Here is a 15067-nt window from a genome sequence, read left to right on the forward strand (position 1 = left end):
ATACAAGGACTTGAGAGAGAGGTCAGTAAAGAAACTTACTCCTCACAAGCAATAATAGATCGGATGCCCGAGTACCCGAGTACCCGAGTACCCCCATATAGAACATAGCTGTCATCCTTAGGACGGGACATGGTCTTAACTCTTCGCGGACTTTGAACCCCGAACTTCAACCGCGAAGATCGTAGATTCAAAGATTTAATGGCTGGCCGACTAATATGGTCAAATTGAAATGTTACGTCTGTGTGAACAAGGTGAACAAGAGTGTCGATGGATGAAGATGAAAACCATCTAAAAACCCTGGTGGCAACATGCTCCTCCACAAACGGAAAAGCTAGCTAGCTAGCTAGGGGCTTTATTTCTGTTCTGCTGCACATGGGTATTGATTGCTTTCTCTGCTGTGCTGTCGTCCTTCCGTTCCTCTCTTATCACTCTCTCCATCGGGGTCTCAGCAACCACGCCCCCCACCCCCCCATACTATTTATCAACCAACTACACAGGCACAGGACATCCAAAGCTGGTGGCGACGGTTCCACCAGGACCGAAAACGTCCTTCAAACCCTCGATGGCTGCCCAGGTACCCATTCCACAGCAGGCGAGGCCGAGGAGGACGTAGATGAAGGCAATGGTGCTTCGGACCCAGGTCTTCTTGTAGCCTCTGATCCAGCGCTTCAGGCCGTCGTCGTGTCTGACGGTCACGCGGGTGGCAGGGTTGAAGCCTTCGCCGGGGAGTTCGGCGGCCTTGTGGATGATGCTGCTCATGTACATCATGCCGGGGAAGGTGTAGGTGAAGTTCATCATGAAGACGGCGCCGACCAAGCTGACGATGCCGTTGAGGTTGGGCACGGCGCCGGCGACGATGAAGGCGAGGATCCAGTAGCAGGGGCCCAACAGGTACCAGAGGTACTTGCCCTTCTTCTCGACGATCGAGGGGAACTTGAAGATGGCCTCGAAAACCTCGAGGTACACCGTCTTCATGCCGATGTTGAAGTACATGATGATGGCGATCCAGCCGGAGAGCAGTCTGAGCACGTTGCCAGTTGTCTGTAGGCCGTAGGGGGTGACCACGTTCACGATGTTGTTGGCCGAGTACTGCCCGTAGTACGAGTAGACGAAGACGCCGAAGAACATGTAGACGATGCAGATGAACGCCTGGGCCAGCAACATGCCCTTCCAGAAGTCGAGAGGGTGTCTCATTTCCGAAAGGAAGGCGACGAAGAGCAGAGCCCCGGCGTAGGCGTAGACCATGGTGTTGACCGCGTTAAACGTGGCCGCGAAACCCGGGGACTGCTGTTGGTACGCATCCGGTGGGATTCCGGCAAAAACCTTGACGGGCTCGATGGTCTTGATGAGCGTCGACCTTGTGATTGCCGGATAGTAAGGTGCAAAGTGCACAGCAGCCACCATACTGTAGAAATCACAAGTCAGTAAAAAAAGGGCCCATCTCTCATGTCAAACTAGGGAGTCCACTGACCAGATGATGAAGTTCACAATGTTGAACCACACAGCGGCATTGGAGATCCATCCAATTTTCTTCAAGCTTCGAATGAGCCCACCGAGCATTCCGACAGCCATAATGACAACCATCATGGCCACGAAGCACACACTCGAATGGGCAATCTGTTCAATGTTCAAAGCCTTGCTGAAGATGAGAATGGCCACGGTGAGGAACTGCTGGAGCGACTGCGCGATGTTGATGAAATGGCGCGCTTTCACACCGAACATGCGCAAGAACGGATCGCCAAAGCTCTGCATTGGGTAACGAGAAGAATCAAGCTCGAGAAACGTCTTCCAAATGACCCAGCCGCCCCATGCAGCGAAGATGCCAAAGATGAGGTAAAGCGCCACACCGGTGCCATAGCCGACGCTGGCGAAGACAAATCTGGACGGCAAACTGTCAGTCACACTCTATGATTCGTGGACGGTTCGCGGGGCAGGGAGAACAGAGACAGAGACAGGCACTCACGGTGCTCCTGACCAACCGAGAATATCGGTCGTGATGAGGAAGAACATTTGACCCCAGCTAGCAGTTCGCAATGCACGTGCAGCATTGCGCCATTCCGCGTCTGTAACTTTCAATGCAGACTCGACCGAATGGTCGTGGCCAACGTCAGTGACGACACCAGACGGTTGCTTCTTCTCTTCGAGCGTGGCGAGGGTCTGAAGTCTGGCTTCCTTGACTACCTTGTTCTTCTCTCGACCGCCTTTGGTCAAGGAGTTCTTGATCGATTCGAGAAGGGGAGAGCCGTGTTCGGCCTGGAACACTTTGTTCTCTTCGATTTCCATCTCACGCTCGATCTTGGCCCAGTACGAGTATTCCTCGTAGGTCACGGTATGGTCGGTGCGAGCGGCGAACCCCCAAGTCCGCTCCATGACCTCGGGCTTCTCGACTGGCGCGACCGATGACTTGCGCATCTGCGCCTCGGTCACCACATCCTGCTCGGCGGATGGGTGTGTTACTGGGGCGATATGCTCCATGGCTGCAGTCTGACAAATGGGATGAAGTGAATGTAACGAAAGTGGTGCTGCCGCTGCCGCTGCGAGAGAAGAGCAGGCTGGTTATCGGAGGGACCCATGGCCTACTAATAGTCGTGTGCCAGTCCGGTATACAAGGCAGGTCTGAGGTGGTGATACAATCATTCCCCCTCTACCTGTCCTAATCGCATCCCTCATGTCATCCGTCTGTCGTCGCCCACGATGTAACATTGGACCAGGTCGCGAGGGTTCGGATAGTCGCGGTTGAGGGGCCACTATTGGCAGCTGTTGGAGATTGCTATCTCGTGTTGTCTCTTATCAACATGAAGCCTCGAATAGTGGCAACGCTTGATAAGGCGAAGCATGCTTGGGTAGTACTTTTGGCGCAGATGAGGCCTGGTTGGGTGTGACAGGGGTGACCATAACACCGGCTGCGATTGGCAGAGAAGCAACCCAGGTCCATTGGGGCCCCATGCATGAAGTGGTCGAGGCTTCACGATCGTGATTCTGACGGGCAAAGATGGCAAAGCGTACGAAAGGAAGATGCAACGTTCCATCGCTTCGAGAATGGGACTGGACGCTCCGTAGCAAAGAAACCGAGAGTGATTGAGTGGCATGTGAGGGATCTGCACCATAGTGCGTTATGGCTTGATTAAACCCCAGACGCGCCACCAGTGCCAAGACGGCGTTAGTCTCGGTGCGGAAGGTGACAAGCATTTCCAAATGATAACCATGAAAAGCTTCTGAATCTCCCGGCCTCATTCGACTGGGACGTGGCGGCAGTGGAAGGCTTGGCATGGCCTTGGCACCGCCAGCTCCGTGGGTGGCGTCTTGGCGGCGCCGGATAGCGACAAGTAGGGATTGTGCAGCAACTGGTGCTTACCCGCTTCTGTACGAGGCCCCGGCAGGATGATATGCTGTGCCAATGTCGACATGCAGTAGTAGGTGGTGATGGCCGGATAATCCGCTGCTGTCTGAACGAGACTTCCTTCTAGAAGATTTCCTCGCTTTTGGGCCGAGTACGAAGAGGCGATTTGAAACCTAGCAAATCCCGCAGCCCCCTGCCATGCAAGGTATCATATCCCCGAGTGTAACACAGGCTGACAGTTTAAAGACCTAGAGGTTGGAACGAGCCATGGGAACTGCCCAGAACTTGAGTGTGAGTTCGGAGGCCTCCGACGCGGAGGCGCGTGATATTGCTCCATACAAAAAGATCCCTGGGTATACTGTAGATTGTGTACGGAGTACAGGTTGCCTGATTCATCATTTAGCCGGAGACACCGCTAATACTTATGAATAGGTACAGAATGGGCGTCTCCCTAGGGTTATCTCAGAGTGCGAGGACGATTACCCACATGTTGCATTGGACGATATACGATTCATTCCTCGGTACAATACCCGTCATCTCGCTTCGTAAAACAGGATCCAATAGTGTTGCACTCCGTAGTCATAGTTCACGTCCTGGGTCCTGTGTATGCATGGACTACAAGTATCGTGCACGGGCGATGTCTACATACTGTACACTACTTGTGGTAGCGTATTGGGCAATATGCGGTTAACCGAGGAGACCTACTTGTAGGTTCTCCATAGTCCATACGTGATTGCATTGACCGTCTGAACGCGGCAGAATATTCAGCGAATGACACCCTCATGAACGAATTTCTCGAGACATCTTCTGGTATACTACCTAGGAACACGTCTCACCCATCTTATTCACGGGAATCTTAGGCCATCACACCCCCGAAGCCGGCATACAGCAACGCCTTGCCCGAGTTGTACCCCGAACCTCACGACATCCCACAAGGTTGGGGCCTGACGTTCTTCCTGCACCTGCGCGACTCGGCTGTGCACAGCGAGGGCACCGGCTGGTGGGCGGGCCTGCCAGATCTATTCTGGTGGTGCGATCGGAAGAAGGTACTGTGCGTACACACAAAACTGCAAGCCGCTGCCTTGTTGGTTATTCAGGAACACGCATGGCGCATTGTAGTTGTAGTCGTGAGCCTGGCTAACCGCTTGGATGTCCTTCCTTCCAACCACAGGGTCTCGGCGGCATTATCGCTAGTCAGATTCTTCCCTTCGGCGACCCCAAAATCTTGGGTCTGTGGGCTCAGATCGAAGCCGGGCTGTATCAGAATCTCCAGTGAACGACGTGAGACCCGAGAGCACCACGAGTACAAAGCGGTGGACCGAGGCCGCAGGTCGATGTGTCTTGTTCGCACGCAGTCTAAATTTATCCGACGAGAGCGGAAAGTGATTTGTTTCTGGTATTGGCAGGCCGGGGTGTCAGCTAGGGAGAGATGTCAAGCTGGTTTGATTCGAGGTTTGTATCGATTTATCTAGTTGACATTTATCTCAGTTCACGCACACAAACGAATATTTTGAGCAAAAGGTTCCAGTCTGTTTTTTGGTCCCAGAAACACATTACAATTGTACTCTCCATTCTTCCACCATTGATAGGTATACAACTGTACATGGGGCTCTTCAGCGCACGCGAAAAATAATAATAATACCTATATCCACCCCCCCCCCCCCCCCCCCCCCCCCCCAAATACAAATTCAATTGAAAGCGACGTTCGCCCGTCCCTCCGGTGTCAGGCGTAGACCTGGCCGCTGCTTAGCTGAGCGCGTCTGCCCCCACACCACCCTCGCAGACCGTGGCCCGTCATCGCCGTCGCCGCGTCGTGGCCGCGTCAAGACCCTGCCTAACAACGTCTCGAGCGTGGGTGACTTGCCCCGGCGCCTGCATGCGACGGGGCGATAAGCGGTGTGCAAAGCTGCAAAGCTGCAAGCTGCAAGCCATGGTATAAGTCATCACATTCGCAGCACAGCACAGCACGGCGCGCTCCTCACAAGGTTACCCTCAGTACCAAGGTACAATAATGGATGCGTTGCTGTTGATAATGTTGCGCGGTCTCAGCCAGCCCAAACCTCGAATGCTTCCCCATTTCTGCAACATTTTGCGCCCAGGACTTTTTCGTCAACTTGTTCCGACATGGCGCCTGGTTTAAATATGCGCTCGATCGGGGCGCCAGGTCCTTTTTACGAGGTCCCAACTGACATTATGAGCTCAGGTACCTGCCATATAAATATTGAAAATAACTAGATCTTGCCTCTGGTCACCAAAACAAAGACCAAGTTCTCAGTAGACAACAGCACTGGTTTTTCCAAGGCTCTTTCTGTGCAGACATGGGTACAAAGAGCCCAGACTATTCCCGCTTCTCGCAAAGCATCAACGTCCCCTTCACAGCATGGAGTCCAGACCACAACATGGCCATTACGGTCACCGTCACGAACAAGTCCACAAACCAGAGTTCTGATGTTGACAATGTGTGTCTAGACACGGGCTCCGCGATCTTCGCCCTCAGCAAGAGATTTGTTCCTGATTTTCCGACGGGGCCAGAACTCGACCAACTTCCAGACGGCAAGGTCGCCTACACGTCTGACACTGTGTGGAAGGGGAAATGGTTCCCACTCAGAATCTCGTTTGAGGGGGAAAACAAAGTCCAGATAGTATCGGAAATTGAGGCCCTGGTCGTCACCGACGAAAGCTATCAGAACACCCACTACATGGGTATTGGGTTTGGGATATACAACGAGGTCGAAGTACACAACGATCCCGGAAACAACCCCATGCTCGCGGTGAAGCAATACAACGGCGAGCCCATCGATACCCGGACCTTCCGGCGCGGTTACATCCTGCACAAGCGGAGCGTTGAGATCGGACTCACCGCAGAAAATACCAAGGACTTCAAATACATGGCACTGACGAGATCCCTGCCAAACGACGCCACCAGGAAACCCGAATGGTTCTGCAACAGACCTAGCTGCGCGATCCGGATCAAAGGCATCGCCGACGACTGGCACAGCGGCGCCGCGCTGATCGACACGGGCGTCTGGTTCATGGACATCAACATCCCGGGGTACCAAGGACCCAAAGAGATGACGGCCGGAGTTGACGTCGACATACGGTTCCCGGACCAAGACAGCGACCTACCGGGATACAGCTTCAAGTGGTCGGGCGTCTGGGGAGACGGGAATCCCCAATCGATCACGGTGAAGCCTCCCTACGACAAAAGCGAGACCAAGGCGTTCGTCAACACCTCGCAGTCCCTCTACGACCGGCTGGTCACGCTCTACGATCCAGAAGGAGCCGTCTTCGGCACCCGGGGCTGGACGGAACTGGAGACGACCGAGGACGCGAGGCTGTCTGAGTTGGAACGGCAGAAGAAGGCTGCGAAGGTGGCTGAGGAGGCCAAGCAGAAGGCAGAAGAAGAAAAAGAAGAAGAAGCGCAATAGCGAGGCAGGTGGAGAATGAACGAAGAATATGAGATCGAAAGAAGCGAGTGGGCGAAGATGGGGCGAGGTAGGAAAGGAGGCAAGCGTAGACCCACCGCCTTGCTCGACGTATAGATGACAGTCGCGCGAAGATATTGCTCAAACCGCTCTGATAGCACCAAAGGCTGAGCAAATAAGATCTCCTGGATACTAGTCAAGTCAAAACACGTCACTATAGCTCGTGGAATAGCTATTCTAAAAGTCAAAATAGTAGATTATACACAACGCCAATATCTGCCATAACTACGTTCATCAAGACCAACCGCTTTAACACCCACGTAATTCAAGATAGCATGGGCAAGACCTATTTGGTGCCGTCGCGATCACGATCAGGACATAGGCCTGCTCATGCCGCTACTGGAAAGCATAGAGCGCCCGTCTGCCGCTAAATGCGTACCCGGTGGGGGACTCATAGTTGCCTGGTCCCACGCGAGATCAGGCGACGAACCAGCGGCAGCCTGAAACGCCTGGGCGGTCTCCAGCGGGCTCATGGTCGGCAGGCGGGTCAGGGCCCAGAAGCCCCAGAAGGTGAGGGAGACGCAAGCGACGATGACCAGAGTGACGGCGAGCGAAGCGACCCAGTGCCACCACGACACCTGGTACAGATTCTGAGTCACGAACGCGCGGGCCAGTAGCGGTGGGTACGTCGTCAACGACGCCGAGTTGGAGTACTCGTAGGACAGGCGGAACATGAAGCGGCGGATCTCGGCCATGATGACATCCCGGTCGTTGGATAACGGGTCGCGCTCCCAATCGATCCACACCTCGCAGCCCTGCGCGCCGTGAGCAGTGAGGTTGACGGTGTCGCCGCTGGTCTCGCGGCCATCCTGGCCGTATATGATCCACGGCGCATTCGCGTAAGTGCCGTTCTGTCCAAGCACGTACTCGGGCTCGCCGCTCGCGTTAGAGTATTGCACGACAATGCTGGAACCGAAATAGTCATTGAAGGCTTTTGCGAGGAAACCGAATTTGGTTTTACGGCTGGAGAGCTCATCGTTCGCGGCAATGGGGGTGCCGTACAAGTCGTCACTGTAGTCAGAATCTGGATCCAGGGAAAGCGTAGTGGCGCCACTGAGGCCGGAGTTGTTGAGGTGCAGTGTTGTGTTGTAGGTGGTATGGCGTGCATCGAGGCTACACGCAAGTTGGTAATACTGGCCACTACAGCCATACGTGTCTTTGGAGGTCAGGTTGAATTGGATGGTGTTGGGGTTCGAAGCGGACCAGCCGAAGGCGGTGCTGTAGATGGGGAGACCCTGTTTGACGATAGGCAGTTCTTCCCAACCAGGCTGCGAGGTATCGACGGTGAAGTTGAAGGGATGATCTTCGATTTCGTCGCAGCTCAGGTACAGGCCAACGCCCGGGGCGTCAAAGATGCATGTTTCTTTGCAGTTTGTCGGAGATGCATCGGCGTCGTAGTCGACGTTCTCGTCAGTAGTACCATTGGAATATAACACGATATAGCCTTTATTGTCGCCTGCGAAGTAGTTGTAAACTTCCCCACTGAAGGTGGTGCTGATGACGTCCAGGGCGCCGGTCGCTGTCAACGAACCAGAGAAAGAAGGATCAAAGTCGTTGACGAAAGGGACGCTAACGTTGACAGAGGCCGTGTTCAGAAAAACTGGCCGGACGGAGAGCGCGCCCTGCAGCACAAGGCCATTGATGGGGATGATGGCCACGACAATTGTCGCCAGCGCCATGTAGTTGAAGCGTCTTCCAGACTGAACAGCGCCCAACGCACTCGTACTCGTAACCCACGCCTCATGCAGTTCACTGGGGGTTGCACCTGTCTTGGTCGCTCGCAGCCACCACGCGATTGTCATGCCCTCGGTGAAAGCCAGGTGCAGAAGTATGCCGTTCGCCGAAATGATGGCCGACAGTATAGAGGACGGCTGTAAGACCTTGGCCACAGTGGGAAAACGTTCCTGCCATTGCTGCGTGTTGTTGCTGGCGACCAACAGTGCCCAGCTACAGATGACAGCGAGGGCGGCTCCAATCAAGCCAGCAAAGCCCTTGATTGGGAAAGAAGCTTTGTCGATGGCGATTTTTTCATGTGGATATTGTGTTGGTGGGAAGAAGTCGTGCCGTACATGTTTATGTTCAGAGCAGGCAAAGCCTTTGGGTTCATCCTGCCGCACTTCTTCGTTCGCGTCAAGGGCCACGCCTTCCCTTCTCACAGAGACCAAGGAGGTCTGGGACGAGGCAAGCGTCTTCATGGGAACCGACATGTTGAGTTGGCAAAGGTGTACGGTGTATTGGCTTGATCCATCGCCAACGACGAATTCGAAATATTTACGAGAAGCTGCCCATGGTCACTTCTGATAAGGGATGAGAGCCCACCCTCCCCGTGGCGCTCAGGAGGCGCGTTCTGGGCTGGCTGTAGAATGGAACTCGTCTCACATGTCGGCCACTGCTATTGCAGAAGACTCTTACCTGCCGTATATGACCAGTGCTTTCATGATTTCTTGTGGTGATTGTCATACCTGTATGTAGCTTCGTCGGCCAAGTCACAGTTTCTAGATCGAAAATCGCAATGTCAAGTTGAGTGTTCAAAGGGAAACATCAAGGCCTTGAAGTCTGTGAGTGTAAGCAATTACACTACAGAACGTGGCGCCGGACGTGGCTTGACGAGGCGTTCAATGGCTCCAAACGCGCATATACTGTACGCCGCGCCACAAACGGCACAAGCTCAGGCACAAGTGTCCTATGAGCATAGAGGCTCTCACAGCCAAGCACAACACGGGCAATGTGAAGAAAGATGGAGATTGATCGAACATGTGTTTTGCGATACCTCGATGCCCTGGCGATATGCTTCGGACAATGCTAGAGCACGGCCAGTGCGACAAGAGTCTACTTATTCTGATACTCCTTATCGCAAAGCCCTTCTGTATCTTACATCACTCAACAACCTGCCACGAAATATGACCATCTAAAGTATACTATACTGGCACCATGAATCGCACCACGTTGGTGCTGATCTTTGCATATTGCTTTACATTGCGTCAAATGGCCTCCAATACATACCAAAATAACATCATAATCTCGGACTACAAGTCGTCCGAGATGCCCTATTCGATCCCACACTCTTGATCTCTAGTCAAACTCGTCTGTGGCCGTATCGCGGCGTACGGCGACCAAGATTCAAGATGCTTGTTGGCACCAGGTTGTGTCCATGGTGCAATCCACATTGTGAACTCGTAGTCATTGAGAGCTTATGCCTTGACGGCTCTTGCTTTCCGCCTTGCTGCCACGGTCATGTCATACAGGACATCCTTAAAGGCAAAGAGGAAGGCAGCCGTCAAGACACTCTGGCTGACCTTGGGCGCAATTCCTGATAGCGCGATTAGCAGGGCGAGCAACGACGAGTGATCCAGATCCTACCTTTGTAAAGTCCACCCCAACCCTCATCCTTCACGATCTTATTCAAGCTCTTCCACATTCCCTCGTGGGGTTGATCCTTTGTAGCGACATGCGCTCTCGACTTGACAGTGATGTATGGATATGTAATAGTGGTGGCAAGCAGCTTTCCCAAGGCTCCGAGATAAAAGGCATCCCGGGGGCCCACCTTCCTCTTCTTTTCGAGCACATTCTTCAATTGCTCATAGATGGTGTATTGGAGGATTGGGTTGATGACCAGTACCAATGCTGGTAGGACCCCAGCGAAGAGAGCACGAGGGCCCTCCTCTTTCAGCAACTTCAAAAGCGTACCAATGGTACTGGGCGCCTTTGTGGGTTTCTTCTCACCACCTGGCAATTCGCCTTCACCATCTTCGTTCTTGCGAGCCGTCATCCTTGTGTTGATGACCCAAATGGGGTTTGTGAGCAATACAGTCGCCGAGCCCGCGATTGCTCCTGCGATCATGCTTTCCACAGTCGTGAGCTTTTTGCTGGCCCGTCCGGCTTTCAAAGCGGCCTTCTCAAAGCTCGACCTGGTCCACTCGTACCAATAGTAATAAACGAAGTTGGTGACCGAGATACCGAACAGCGCGCTATCAAGGCCGGCGTAGAGTCCGCTGACGCCTTCGCGGTTGATGATGTGTCGCACAGCCGCCAGTGTGGAAGTATCTGCGCGTTTCGACTCGACTTGAGCGCGGGTGGAGAGCGTGATCAAAGGGTATGTCAAGGTCATGGCGAGTAGGCCTCCTCCTGCGCCAGCCAATGCATGGGCGATATTGTCGCTCTGTTGCGCAGCGGAGACTGCGGATGGAGAATTCGCAGGCGCGGAGGAGGACGACGCGCGGTCGAGGTCACCCTCGGTCGGCGTTGGGGCAATGTTCTTGCTTTGTGACATTTTTATGATAGGTCAACGGGGACGGGTTTCTCGCGTGAGGGACGAGGAGGTGTCGAATGTGGAAAGTTGGGATATTGGGATGCAAGGAAAGATAGACACGAGAAGGAGGAATTGAAAAGCTGTCACCTGAAACGAGGTTGCCCGCCCTTGTATTCTGTCAGGGACTGACTCATGTGCCGATTGGCGATGGAGAAGACAAGGGAGAATTCGGAAGCATGCGAGAGTGAGATGTTGTTGGTCTCGATGCTGTCACATCGCGACGACCGCGAAGTCTGAGTCTCAGTTCGATCTTGGACCTCGGCATTCTCGCCTTGGCACATCCGAGGCTCCTCGTGTCTGTTTTTGGCCCGGTGGACGCAGGCGTCGGCATTACATGAGAGAGAGCCATCTCAACACACTGCAAAGCTCGTAGGAGAACCTCCTCGGGTATCCTAATTGGCTATGAAGTAGACTGTTCTTCTAAACTATGAATTCTTGACACAGTTCATTACCGACTTTATCCGTGACGCTGCCTTCCCGCATCCCGATTCCTAGGACAACGCTAACGATGCGCGCCCAGTGCCATGTCCTGCCATGTGGTATGTCGCACGCGGTGGAATATACAAGCTCCTATACTGAGGACACCTAGTTTCCGACTGCTCCCCCAGCATCCCTTCTTAGTTTGTTTTCTTTGTCGCAACACGTGAAATCGGAGCCGGATTCTTGCCCTGGCGCTGTTGGTACAATTGATAGCCGAAATACACTGCACACAAGGTGCCAATGACGAATATGTTGCCTAGCAATGTCAGTCAGAGCACTCTTTGAGGCCATGCGAAGGTCGTAGACTTACCGATTATGAAGCCGACGACACCTTCCGCCATGTTGAATACATTCTTGAGAAGACCGACGGCTGCGTTGATGGAGCCTGTGATCACGTTCAAGATGGTGGTGAAAATGCCTTTGATGATATCGAAGACAGCAGCAAACAAGTTGCCGACCCCTTTCGCGATATCCGACATCTTGGTGGTTCTTGGATTGGTATAATAGTTGTAGCCGTGGGAATAGGTTGACAGGTTCTGGAGGGACTAGGGTCAGGGATTCGAGAGGGTCAAGACGATCAGTGGCACCTGGAGATATATATTTCATTCTTGCCCTTCTTCTGCGTCACAACTCCCACCATTGGTATCATCCTCCCGCACACGGAGGCAAACCGTCTCTTCGCCCACCCGTACCTGGTGAACCATTGTTTGCCTGTGACGTCACGCTCCGACGAGGCGCTTTGTCCCTGTTTATGTGGCTGGAAATCGTCCAGCGACTCGTCACGAGGCCAGCGAGGAACAGGCTTCCTTGTGGCTTGTGTCGTCAGTGTGAACACGGTCGGTGTGTAAGGCAGCAAATGAGATGCTGCTGCGAAATACCCTGAAATCAAAAGGCCGCTCGAACTGGAAATACGAGTATTGTCACCCAACAGCGCACGGTGAGTGTATCCGACCGGCACTAGGCTGATCGGTATTGGAGCATAACTCATACGACATGACAGGCCCAATCTGAAGGTGACCATTGAAGGGTTCCGGTTCCTCTAGGACGATCATCTCGACGTTCTCCCAACAGATTTCGAAGGAGCCCATCGAGGACAATAATCGAGGACGGAAGCGGTGCGATAAAAGCAAGGACTCTGGATCTAGAAGTGTTAGAAGCATTGTATCAGCCACCGGATTCTCAGCACCTGGGCATAGACAGAGAACATAGCTAGCTTGATGTAAAGAGTGTCGCAAAGGTGTATGTAATAATGAGTACATTACACCCGAAGATCGAGAGTGAAGAGGCAACCAAGAAAGTCAGTCATATTAGAGGCCCCGCTTGAATGGTTAATATGTTCCACCGTAACAGACTATACTGCGCACCAATACTTCCTCTAAGTGCAGATTGATAGACAATTTTAGTCCAAAAATTTCCTGGAGAAATTTGGACGTCGAACCATCACAAAGCATATACGCACAGAATGACCCGATGACGAACCCCGACTTATGACACTCTAACATGGCATTTTGCAGTATCGAGCCTTTTCAGTATGTGGCTCTCCGGCTACCCTCTGATCAGATCAGAGTCGAACAAATACTCCCCAACACGTAGGTCCTCGCAAAACACCATCTGTGAGCAAGACAGATATCAGCCAACGGCCTTGAGAGCTGCCGCTGACTCTGTTCCAGCCTCATAAATCTCGGCAAATATGGATCGTTCCATTCGAACCAGATCATTGGCCGTCCTTACCACTTGACTTTTGAGATTGTCGACCGCTCCGAGGCAAAAGACGGCAGGGAACTACGGATCGTCCCAGCCGCGGAACTGCACGCCCTTGCCCTCGTGGAGCAGGCGGAAACAGAGGACGTATCAACGCCTGGCGACGAGACGCCAGCACAAGGAACGCCAAAATCCAATGTCAACACGCACGATGACCCGACCAATCAGAAACTGACCATGGCCGAGATCGAAGCACTCAAGCAGAGCGACATGGGCAGTGGCAAGGAGTTGATCGAGAAGATCATGCAGTCCCACTCTACGCTCGATCAGAAGACGGCGTTTTCTCTCGCCAAGTACACGTTGCGCAAGCACAAGAAGTACCTGAAACGGTTCTGCGTGCTACCCTTGGACGTCTCCAGGATGGTGGACTGGATGATGGCCGATCGAGATTTCGCGCGAGTTATGGAGATGAGGAATGAGGCAATAGGGCTCGTGGGTTGCTGGGCCAATGTCCACGCCAGCGGACAGGAAGAACAGTTCTTTCCTGAGGTCCCCCCCGCATCGCGCTACCTGATGGTCGACGACTCGGGCGGGTTACTGGTTGCGGCTATGGCCGAGAGGATGGGCATTCTGCACCAGACTAACTACGAAGGAGTAGAAGTTACTACTGATACGGACGGCGATGTTGATGGTGATGGTGACGACAATCATCATCCTGCTGAGCACCCACACCCCCACCAACAACCGGAGTCTCATAAACAGACCCAAACTCAAACTACACTCCCGCACAAGCCCAGGAGGCAGCAATATCGACTCGACGCCATGAGCGCCACCTCCAACCACATCACCGTGGTGCATGCCAATCAGCAACCCAACCTGGCGCTTCTCCGATATTTTAATTTCGACTTCAACAACCCCACCTCCTCCCACCCTCTGTACACTAATCTCAAGACCCTCTCCTGGCTCCAACTCATAGATCCAGATTCCGACACCACCTACCAAGAGCCCGAGGTCGTGCCCGCCGAAGAGCTTGCAAAGGCAAAGTCGAACAAGCGGAGTGCCTACTACCGCAAACGCCGGCGCTGGCAGAGGGTCAAAAAGGTCATAGACGAGACCCGAGAGGGCGGCTTCAACGGTCTCGTAGTGGCGAGCCACACGGACCCCACGTCCATTCTTCGACATCTCGTCCCTCTCCTGGGAGGCGGTGCCCAAGTCGTGGTATACTCGCCCAACGTCGAGCCGCTAGTCAGTCTAGCCGACTACTACTCGACAGCGAGAAGGACGGCTTATCTAGGATTACCGGAGGACGAGCGGCAGGTGCCTTCCGAGGATTTCCCCGTCGACCCAACGCTCCTGTTGGCTCCGATGGTGCAGACGGCACGAGTCAGAAATTGGCAGGTCTTGCCAGGTCGAACGCACCCGCTGATGACAAGCCGTGGTGGAGCAGAGGGATACATATTCACGGCTACGAGAGTTTTGCCCGCCCAGGGTAAAGTCGAAGCCAGAGGACGGCCGCCACGAGGAAAGAAAGTCAAGCCCGATACGGCCGACACCCCAAACTCAACTGTTGATGACCCGCCCCAGTCACCGCTGAAGAAGCAGAAAACGGAAATTGGAAATAATCTTGACGAGACGGTCCAAGCACCTGCTGAACCCTTGCAGCCAGGGGCAGACGTAGAAACGTAGATAAGACTATTCACGAGACGCCCATTCCAACACAAAATTTTTAGCTTGTGATTGATCCCGAGGGAC

General features: G+C 53.6%; 7 protein-coding genes across 7 annotated transcripts; 3 read left to right on the plus strand and 4 right to left on the minus strand.

Moving 5' to 3' along the window:
- Nucleotides 1-489: 489 nt before the first annotated feature.
- On the minus strand, nt 490-2475 carry PV08_02378 (uncharacterized protein; the record flags this gene model as incomplete). The annotated part of the gene is made up of 3 exons (XM_016376737.1): nt 490-1405; nt 1472-1879; nt 1964-2475. 3 exons carry the CDS (start codon nt 2473-2475, stop codon nt 490-492), a joined length of 1836 nt encoding a protein of 611 aa, XP_016238307.1.
- A 1132-nt stretch (nt 2476-3607) lies between these two features.
- On the plus strand, nt 3608-4616 carry PV08_02379 (uncharacterized protein; the record flags this gene model as incomplete). Its single annotated transcript, XM_016376738.1, has 3 exons — nt 3608-3631; nt 4201-4386; nt 4512-4616. The coding sequence occupies 3 exons, from the start codon at nt 3608-3610 to the stop codon at nt 4614-4616; spliced, it is 315 nt and encodes a 104-aa protein (XP_016238308.1).
- Nucleotides 4617-5658: 1042 nt separating this feature from the next.
- PV08_02380 (uncharacterized protein) lies at nt 5659-6768 on the plus strand (the record flags this gene model as incomplete). The annotated part of the gene is made up of 1 exon (XM_016376739.1): nt 5659-6768. The coding sequence occupies one exon, from the start codon at nt 5659-5661 to the stop codon at nt 6766-6768; it is 1110 nt and encodes a 369-aa protein (XP_016238309.1).
- A 368-nt stretch (nt 6769-7136) lies between these two features.
- Nucleotides 7137-9032, minus strand: PV08_02381 (uncharacterized protein; the record flags this gene model as incomplete). Its single annotated transcript, XM_016376740.1, has 1 exon — nt 7137-9032. The coding sequence occupies one exon, from the start codon at nt 9030-9032 to the stop codon at nt 7137-7139; it is 1896 nt and encodes a 631-aa protein (XP_016238310.1).
- Nucleotides 9033-10016: 984 nt separating this feature from the next.
- On the minus strand, nt 10017-11095 carry PV08_02382 (uncharacterized protein; the record flags this gene model as incomplete). The annotated part of the gene is made up of 2 exons (XM_016376741.1): nt 10017-10135; nt 10186-11095. The coding sequence occupies 2 exons, from the start codon at nt 11093-11095 to the stop codon at nt 10017-10019; spliced, it is 1029 nt and encodes a 342-aa protein (XP_016238311.1).
- A 656-nt stretch (nt 11096-11751) lies between these two features.
- PV08_02383 (uncharacterized protein) lies at nt 11752-12093 on the minus strand (the record flags this gene model as incomplete). Its single annotated transcript, XM_016376742.1, has 2 exons — nt 11752-11870; nt 11925-12093. 2 exons carry the CDS (start codon nt 12091-12093, stop codon nt 11752-11754), a joined length of 288 nt encoding a protein of 95 aa, XP_016238312.1.
- A 1021-nt stretch (nt 12094-13114) lies between these two features.
- PV08_02384 (uncharacterized protein) lies at nt 13115-15001 on the plus strand (the record flags this gene model as incomplete). The annotated part of the gene is made up of 2 exons (XM_016376743.1): nt 13115-13203; nt 13285-15001. The coding sequence occupies 2 exons, from the start codon at nt 13115-13117 to the stop codon at nt 14999-15001; spliced, it is 1806 nt and encodes a 601-aa protein (XP_016238313.1).
- Nucleotides 15002-15067: the final 66 nt, after the last annotated feature.

The sequence above is a fragment of the Exophiala spinifera genome (assembly GCF_000836115.1).
Source record: "Exophiala spinifera strain CBS 89968 unplaced genomic scaffold supercont1.2, whole genome shotgun sequence".
In the NCBI taxonomy this organism is placed as follows: domain Eukaryota; kingdom Fungi; phylum Ascomycota; class Eurotiomycetes; order Chaetothyriales; family Herpotrichiellaceae; genus Exophiala; species Exophiala spinifera.